General features: G+C 37.8%; 1 protein-coding gene across 1 annotated transcript; it reads left to right on the top strand.

The window, feature by feature from the left end:
- Positions 1-24: 24 nt before the first annotated feature.
- Positions 25-7,377, top strand: LOC131446008 (WD repeat-containing protein 5). Its single transcript, XM_058616881.1, has 14 exons — positions 25-185; positions 1,912-2,024; positions 2,115-2,223; positions 2,336-2,409; positions 3,563-3,652; positions 3,752-3,841; positions 3,926-4,009; positions 4,096-4,151; positions 4,232-4,278; positions 4,386-4,461; positions 4,561-4,594; positions 5,408-5,482; positions 5,585-5,672; positions 6,531-7,377. Exons 2-14 carry the CDS (start codon positions 1,947-1,949, stop codon positions 6,629-6,631), a joined length of 1,002 nt encoding a protein of 333 aa, XP_058472864.1. The 5' UTR covers positions 25-185; positions 1,912-1,946; the 3' UTR covers positions 6,632-7,377.
- The last annotated feature ends 2,159 nt before the right edge of the window (positions 7,378-9,536 follow it).

Raw genomic sequence — 9,536 nt, forward strand, 5'->3', positions numbered from 1 at the left:
GCGCATGCGCATAGCAGCAGCTTGTGTCCACATTATTCCCCGCTTCTCGTTGTTCCCGTGAAACATCCACCAGCGGGTTTTTTGTCTTTTCAATGGCCTCGTGAATCAAAGTGCGTGCTTTTACCTCGTCAGTGGATTAATAAGAGAACATTTACAGTGCGAGTTTGAAGCTGCAGTCAAATCACGTGAGTATTGAGTCTCGTTTTGTGTGATTGTCATTGTTTGAATGGAGGGGCCTTTCAGTGGCTCCATAAATCATGTTTAAAAGCCACCATTTTAAATGTTTCATGTTTATTTAACAGCAGTGGCTTCAGCACGAGCCTCTTCTTTTCTCTTCATGTCGCAGTTTAAATCATAAATGTTGATAATATCATAAATGTGTAAACTGAGAAGCTCAGTCCTCGGGCCTTTGTTTGAGTTTCTCTTAAAACACACGTGTCATTTAAACAAGTATCAAAGTCACAATCTGACAAATGAACAGAAACGCGGTGTCAAATGTTCGTTTATTGTGCTAGAAGAGGTTATTAGCGTTCGCCCGCTAAAGCTAAAGCCAAACAAACCCGTGACGTCACCTGTGTTTAATCACAATTCTATTAAAATACAATTTATTATTACATTTATAATTAAACCATTTGTTTTAAAAGACACAACGAACAGTAAGAACATTACATTATAATTACGTTATTACATTTAAACAAAAACACTTAATCTAATGATTCTGTGAACTGGGTCTTTAGATTACAATTTCTATATGATTATTAGAACAGCAATTACACATATGAACAAGTATATATTATACTCTTATATTTATATATATATATACATATATATATATATATATATATATATATCCCCAAGAGTACAAGGCACTAATTAAAGTAGAAGTATTTGGTGTCAGTCATATCCCACAAGACAATTTCTATAACCATGATTTTTACTATTTTAAATCCGTTCTCTAACTCGCTGTAACAATTGGAAACAAATGTTACGTCCTCTTAAAGTCCAGGGGATGAACGGATTAACAATGTAACCAAAACCTCTGGATATTTTAAAAGAAGAAAGGCAGAGACAACCTAACCGTATATAAAGTTTATTTTCAATGAAGTAGCTTAATGTAAACTTAAAGTGACGTGCTCCAGAAGTAGCTGATTGGCCTACAAGAGAGGGAAAGACACCATTATTTTAATAATTATCAGCATACAGAACCAGATCAAACCAAAGTTTCTCCAATGGAGGAAGTATCACACATACCATCGCTAACAAGGCGAGAAAACATGCAGCTTCCCGCGCTGCACGGAGAACACACACCGCTCACAGGCTATCAGCATGACCACAAACACAGGGCCTTTCCAGCTTTTCCACAGCTTCTTATGTCCGCAGCTTGATGGCGGAATTGGAGTCACCTGTGGAACAAGCAGAATGGGTGGAGCCACAAAGCACACAGCACACACAGGAAAAAGGATGTCTCACACAGCATCCTGGCACACATGTGGACACATCTGTGTGTGTGATTCACTCAAATTAGTGCTGCAACTAACGATTTCCATAATCGATTAATCTGTCACTTATTTTCTCGATGAAACGTTTGCTCCATAAAATGATCAGAAAAACTTAAAAAAAATGTTGATTGGTGTTCATCAAAGCTGGAAATGATGATGTTCTCAAACGTCTTGTTTTGTCCACAAACCAAAATGATTCACTTATAATGATTTCTGTTATCCAGAGCAAAGAAATGAAGAAAATAGTCACATTTAAGAAGCTTAAACAATCAGAAGTCTTGTTTTAATCATGAAAAAAGCTTCAAACCGATTCATCGATGATCAAAATAGTTGATGATTAATTTAGTAACCGATTAATAATCGATTCATTGTTTCAGCTCTAACTCAAATATCTGCTTCTTCTCCGTGTCAGGGTCTTGAACAATAGATGCCAATCGTTTCATCACCATGGCAACAGAAGATAAGAAACCAGAGACTGACACCAAACCTCCAGTTGTGCCGTCAGCGTCTTCCAGTCAAAGCAAGGTTTGGATTTGTGTCGTTGTCAGTGTTTGTTTCTCTCCTGCTCACACTCATCAGTTCATGTTCATGACGTCAGCTTGTTTTCATTTCCAGTCTGCACCCGCCAAACCAAACTACAGCCTGAAGTTCACGCTGGCCGGTCACACCAAAGCTGTCTCCTCGGTCAAATTCAGTCCCAGTGGAGAGTGGCTCGCCAGCTCCTGTCAGTTCTCACTGAACACTTTGAGTCACAAACAAAGTTTCACTCTCAGTGTCTTTCACTGTGGATGAATGAATTATTCTGCGACAATGACACCATTATTCTGTCTTTACAGCTGCCGATAAACTCATCAAAATCTGGGGAGCTTATGACGGCAAGTTTGAGAAAACCATAGCTGGACACAAACTAGTGAGTTTCCTCTTTAGTGTTTCACGTTTCAATAAAGTGTTTGTGATAAGATTTTTGTAGCGTCTTTGATGATAAACATCCTAATAATAATAATAATAATAATAGTAACTATTATTATTATTATTATTATTATTATTATTATTATTATTATCATAATAAACATCCTGTTCAGTCTTCAGGCCAGAGTCAAAACTAACAAATGCATCATTCTGTTAGTTCCATGTTCAGTGATCAGTGCTTATGGTTCTTCAATTCAATTCAATTTTATTATTTGTATAGTGCCAAATCCTAACATACATGATCTCAGGTCTGTACATAGACAACATCAAGGAGAGCAGAGAAACACAACAGTTCACACAATGAGCAAACACTAGGCATCAGTGGAGAGAAACAACTCCCTCTTAACAGAAGAAGAAATCTCTGACAGAACCAGACTCACACATGTGCGGCATCTGCCTCGACCGGTCGGGGTGAAAGGAAAATAGGGGACAGAGGAGAGGTGGGGGACAGAAAGGGGGGAGAGAAAGGACAAGAGGGAGATGAGGTAGAGACAGAAGAGAGAGAGAGACCAGGAGCAGATACACAACAACTGTATCGAGTTACAAGTTTATACAGTCAATGATATCGACTTTTAATTATAGCACAATAATAATGGTGATGATATCTTTTCTTAATGACGCTTTTTTTATATTGTTCATTGTGTCTTATGGCGCAAACGCAACATTTGATCTGGATTGTATTTGTGTGTGCTGTGTGCATCTCTGTTGACCTTGTTTACTGTGTTTTCTAATAGTTTTTATATTTTTATTTTTACTGCTCTGCCAACAGCAAAACCCTTGAGGGACAGAAACCTCAGAAATGAACAGAGCTGAATAATTCGAGAAACAAACCTCCACCAAGGCCACGCACTTTCCCACAGTCAATACCCATCAATATAATATTAGACCTAACATTGAGTTTTATATTTTTGTATCCAAATGCTTAAAAAGCCTTGAAACCCTTCTGTCCTTCAAGGTTTGTTTATACACTGACAGACAAACACAGCATCCTTGAAAAAGTCTTTGTAAAACAGCGACGACGACGACAACAACGAGGACGACGAGGCCCTGGTTTGTGTTGCATGTGTAACTCATTATTTGCTGTGAATGGACAGGGAATCTCAGACGTGGCCTGGTCCTCTGACTCCAACCTCCTGGTCTCTGCGTCGGACGATAAAACTCTGAAGATCTGGGACGTCAGCTCAGTTGAGTAGCTGTCATGTAGAGTGTGATCAGTTGGTCTTTGCTGAGATTAGATTTCCTCCTGAGCTCATCTTTCATGGTCTCATTTCTCTTTTCTCCAGGGAAAATGTCTAAAAACTCTAAAAGGCCACAGCAACTACGTCTTCTGCTGCAACTTCAACCCTCAGTCTAACCTGATCGTGTCAGGGTCGGTGAGTAGGAGACCACCGATGGAAACCAGATGTTGGTCCTGTGTGGTTTTGACAGAAATGACCAGCGTCTGTTTTTGTCTCTAGTTTGACGAGAGTGTGAGGATATGGGACGTGAAGACGGGGAAATGTCTGAAAACTCTGCCGGCGCACTCTGACCCCGTCTCTGCTGTACGTGCTCTCCTCACTCCTGCTCGACTCACTGTCGTAAAGCTCAGCACAGTCTCACTGATGCTGAGGATTTGTTTTGTTCACAGGTTCATTTCAACAGAGACGGATCTCTCATCGTGTCCAGCAGCTACGACGGCCTCTGGTTAGTTTTTAAATGTCATCCGTAGAATTCCTTCTGACTGTCATCGTGAATAACTTTATTAACTCGTTTCATATTCACAGTCGAATCTGGGACACAGCGTCGGGACAGTGTTTGAAGACGCTCATAGGTAAGAAGACGTGGACAATTCCTCTCCATAAACACGTTTGAGATTAACGAGCAGATTACAGATTACAGATCACATTTATAACGTGTTTGTTTTCTGTCTCTCGTCAGACGACGACAACCCTCCCGTGTCCTTCGTCAAGTTTTCTCCAAACGGCAAATACATCCTGGCTGCAACACTGGACAAGTGAGTTTTTACACCAGCAGGGGGCAGTGTACCGTCACAGCTGCAGACTGTCTGTGTGTGTGTGTGTGTGTGTGTGACTGTGCTGTTTTTGTTTTCCAGCACACTGAAACTGTGGGACTACAGTAAAGGAAAGGTGAGCCGCTGTCACGTCTTTTAAATCGCATGTTTTTATGAGTTGATCTTGTTTCTTCCAGAGTTTTCTTGTGTATATATTAGTTCTTGTGTGACCTTTGCCCTCTTCCTCTCACTGTGCAGTATCTATTATAAAGACCATCCACTTTTCTATGTAATCGTGAGTTAACTGTGACATTAATGCGATTAATCGTGAGTTAACTGTGACATTAATGCGATTAATCGTGAGTTAACTGTGACATTAATGTGATTAATCGTGAGTTATCTGTGACATTAATGCGATTAATCGTGAGTTATCTGTGACATTAATGCGATCAATCGTGAGTTAACTATGACATTAATTGCGATTAATCACGAGTTAACTGTGACATTAATGTGATTAATCGTGAGTTAACTGTGACATTAATGCGATTAATCGTGAGTTAACTATGACATTAATGCGATTAATCTCGAGATAACTATGACATTAATTTGCGATTAATCACGAGTTAACTGTGACATTAATGTGATTAATCGTGAGTTAACTGTGACATTAATGTGATTAATCGTGAGTTAACTATGACATTAATGCGATTAATCTCGAGTTAACTATGACATTAATGCGAATAATCGTGAGTTAACTATGACATTAAATGCGATTAATCTAGAGTTACCTATGACATTAATGCGAATAATTGCGGGTTAACTATGACATTAATTGCGATTAATTGCAAGTTAACTGTGACATTAATGCGATTAATCATGATTAAATATTTGAGTCGTTGACAGCACTAATATTTATTGTTGATGTTTTTATCACGTTCTTCTGTTTCAGTGTTTGAAAACATACACGGGCCATAAAAACGAGAAGTACTGCATATTTGCGAATTTCTCCGTCACAGGTGGAAAGGTAATAATATTTCTCTTATTTTATTGATTAAATCATGAAAGTCTTTATGTTTTTAAAGTCACTGACGTTAGTTGTGTGTTTTTGTGTGTCTCTCTCTCTTAGTGGATCGTGTCGGGTTCAGAGGACAACATGGTTTATATCTGGAACCTGCAGACCAAGGAGATTGTGCAGAAACTGCAGGGACACACAGGTGACTCACACTTTTAACCCTCAAGAGTTCCTTTAAAAAACTTCCTCATTTGTTCCTAGCGGCAGAAAACGTCACCTTGCCAAAAACGGCTGTAAAAATATTATTTGTCAATATTTTTCCACTTTAAATGAGTCAATCTTTTAAAGCTGCTTCAGTCTGAAATAAACATATTAAGTATTAATAATGTTTATGAAATGTTTAACCCTTTAAAGGTTTGTTTTCACAAATCCACTGTTTTTGTATTGAAAAAAAAAAACAAAAAAATCTACAATCATTTCCATAAATTACATTTCAAGGGGAATTTGATTATAAATACTATTAGGCCTTGAGATGGTCAATAATATAAAAACATTATATATTAATAATTTTTCAAATCACATTTTAATCATGTTTTTTTTTAAAATGTTAACCCTTTAAAGGCCAGTGGAGTTGTGAGAACAAACTGGCCTTTAAAGGGTTAACATTTGAAGAATACTGTGATAATATGTGATATATATATATATATATATATATATATATATATATATATATATATATATATATTTTTTATTTTTTTTTTCAGGCTTTAAAAGACTGACTCTTTGAAAGTTTAATTTTTGTTTTTACAGCTGTTTCTGGGACGGTGGCGTTTTCTGCGTTTTCATTTTAGGCTAATTTAAGAAACTGAGATGACAGTTCTGAAGTTTACCAAACATTAATTTCCTCTGGAAAATTTGAGCTATATTCATTCAACACAATTAAACACAGAATGGCTGAAAAATGGCCCAGGAACTCTTCAGGATGAACCCTGATTTGAAACGATTGTGTTTGTGTTTTTGTGGTTTTGTGTGGTTTTGATTTGTCGTGTCCTCTGTGCAGACGTGGTCATCTCGACCGCCTGTCACCCGACAGAGAACATCATCGCGTCTGCGGCTTTAGAAAACGACAAAACCATCAAGCTATGGAGAAGCGACTGCTAATTTCTTCAGCCTTCACGTTTGTTTTTGTCTCGTCGCTAACGAACAGAAAACCACAGCAGAGACATTTTAGAGACACGCCGGTCTGTCCTCGTCTGTCTTCTGTCTCTGATGGTGACAGTAGTTACAGTGTTTCTCTGGTGCTTCGGTGTTTTCTGTTGTTATTTTGTAATCGCTGTATTAACTTGCTCACCAGCTCTCTCACACACACACACACACACTTTGTTTTTCTACAATAAATTTAATGCTCATTTCTACTTTTTTCCTTTTTTAAAGTCGAACTGTTTGTAGCATCAGCGTCATGGCTTCATGTTTAAAGGTCCAGTGTGTAAACATGTTTATTAAAGTGATTTTACACATTATTTTTGCTTCAATTTCTGACAAATGAAAATAAATTCAGCTAAATTTTACACACTGGACCTTTTAAGTGAACCATCTGAACAAATAATAACCTTTTTTTCCCCTTCAATGTTAATTATTATAAATAACGTCATTTTTTTTCAAGCTCAATAATCAGGAAGTTAGTTTAAACTTGAAATAATAATATTAATAATAATGTCATTAAATTTAACTCCATCTTCCCAAACAAATGTCAGTGTTTCACAGTTACCATGGTGACCAAATGCAGTTCTTTTGTGATGTAGTTTTTGTACATATTCACTGTCAGTGTTTGTTGTGAACGTGTGAAACGTCAGGTTCTGTGGTGAGTGACAGCTGTCACCTGCGACTCAATAAAACACTTTTCTATGTTCAGTGTCGCTGTGTCACAAACACTCGATCACATGATCCTTTTTTAATCGTCATTTATTTATCAGTCCATGAAAGAACATCAGAGAACGACCCACAAACAACAGATGACAAAAATAAAACCAAAGTAAAAGACGACACGGTTACCATGGAGACGAGGCCACAGCGTTCACGCGAGTCCACAGACGAGAAGGCGGAGAAACAGCGCAGAAGCAGAAGAATGCAGAAAATCACCTTTGTACAAAAATAGATCTTTTTTTTTTTTCTTTTTAAACATTTTACAGAAAAACAGTGACATTTAATGACCTATGACCTTTAGAGGCGCTGCCGTGATTCCGCTGACTCATCAACAGTAAAGAAAACGCTGAGTCGCCCTCTCTCTTCATCAACACACGTGTGTTGATATATAATTATAAATATATACACATATACATATTAACAAAATAGAGCTTTAGGTTTTAAAGCGTTTATGTAGGTTTATCATCGTCATCATCATCATCATCATCATCATCATGGTTTATGGCTTAAACACCTGTGAGAGCAGGAAACAGCATTTTTATCTGCTTTGATTTCTCTTTAGTTGTGAAAAAGCTTTAGTCGATACTTTTTTCTCTTTGAAGACAAAACAGTAAACCTTCCCCAGATTAGAATAAACACTGTCAACTCTGTAGATTATTAATCATAAAACAACAAAAGCCAATAGATGAAGTTATTGCTTCTTATTTTCAGTTGTAACGAGCGCTGACACTGAGGTTTTATCTGAAGAAAAACAGAAGAATAATAATAACACTGTGTCAAAGTGCTCCGCTGTTTTAAAAGAAGAATTCAAGTCATGTTGCAGTGCTGCTTCTCCTCCACTAGAGGGAGCCACAGCAGAAAGGAGACAGATGATGGAGCCTGAAGTGAAATAATCTGAAATAATTTCAAACTTCTCAGCTCCACAACGATCTTCACTTTCTCCGACTGACGGCACAGTGGGAGCCCCCAGCTCAGGGGCCTCAGCTCAGGGGCCCCTCAGTGTTGAGGGTCTGTGAAACTGGCCCAGAATCACAGTGGAAAAAAACACTGGTGTTTTTTTAAAATCCTGGTTCTTTTTGAATCAAGACTTAAAAAAGTGAAACTTTATTTTAAAAACACAATCTAACATTTAAGTGACGCTAGAATTTAAAGCAATCACAAAATGTTACACTGTAAAAGTTAAAGCAGTAAAAAAGAAACATGATTAATAGATTTTAATATTCAAATAGAGTGAAGGCCTTTTTTAATTGAATTTGGTTTAATTGAGCTTTTTCCAAATGTAATGCATGTTTCAACTTTAATTAAACAGTTGATTCCAAACAGGACTCCCTCATATTGATTGACTCTGTTCTTCCTGACACGTCTTTAAATGTCACTTTTAAAAAGTTTGTTTTCCACACACACACACACACACACACTGTGTCTCTGCTCTGTGGACGATCTTTGGAAAATGCATAGATTTGCAGCAGCTGCAGCATTTAGAGAAAGAAGAAGCAGAACATGAAGCTGATTTATACAAAACATGGAGACGACTTTCAGTTTGAATAATAACAACAACAACAACAACAACAATAACAATAATAATAATAATAATAATACTTGTTTGATGTCCATGACATCATCATCTCTCTGTTTATGAACCCGAGCGTCGCTGTCGTGAGGTTAAGTGCCAAATACCAAACAAACAAACAAACAAACAAACAAACAATGATGGCTCTGCAGCAACAACACGCACGTCTCCAGCCTCCTCTTCCTCCTCTTCCTCTTGTGTCCTGGTTCAGTGACAATGGAAACAGAGGTAATGAAAATAATGTGAATACTGAGAGGTCGCAGGTCAACATGAGGTCATTGTTTCTTTAAAAGCTAAAACCTGCAGAGTCTGTACGAGTGCAGAGACACAAGGGACACGAGAGGACGAGAGGACACCAGAGGACGAGACACGAGATGAAGCAGCACAGACGACACTGTGATGAGATGAAGGTGATTCTGTTTCTGCTGGTTTGATTTCAGAGTTTTCCTCTGAGTCATGGACTGATTGTTTGTTTGGTTGGTGAACTGGTTGGTTGGTTGGTTGTTTGGTTGGTTGGTTGGTTGATTGATTGACTGGTTGGTTGGTTGATTGACTGATTGGTTGGTTGGGTTG

This window comes from Solea solea, chromosome 19 (assembly GCF_958295425.1).
Source record: "Solea solea chromosome 19, fSolSol10.1, whole genome shotgun sequence".
Lineage (NCBI taxonomy): Eukaryota > Metazoa > Chordata > Actinopteri > Pleuronectiformes > Soleidae > Solea > Solea solea.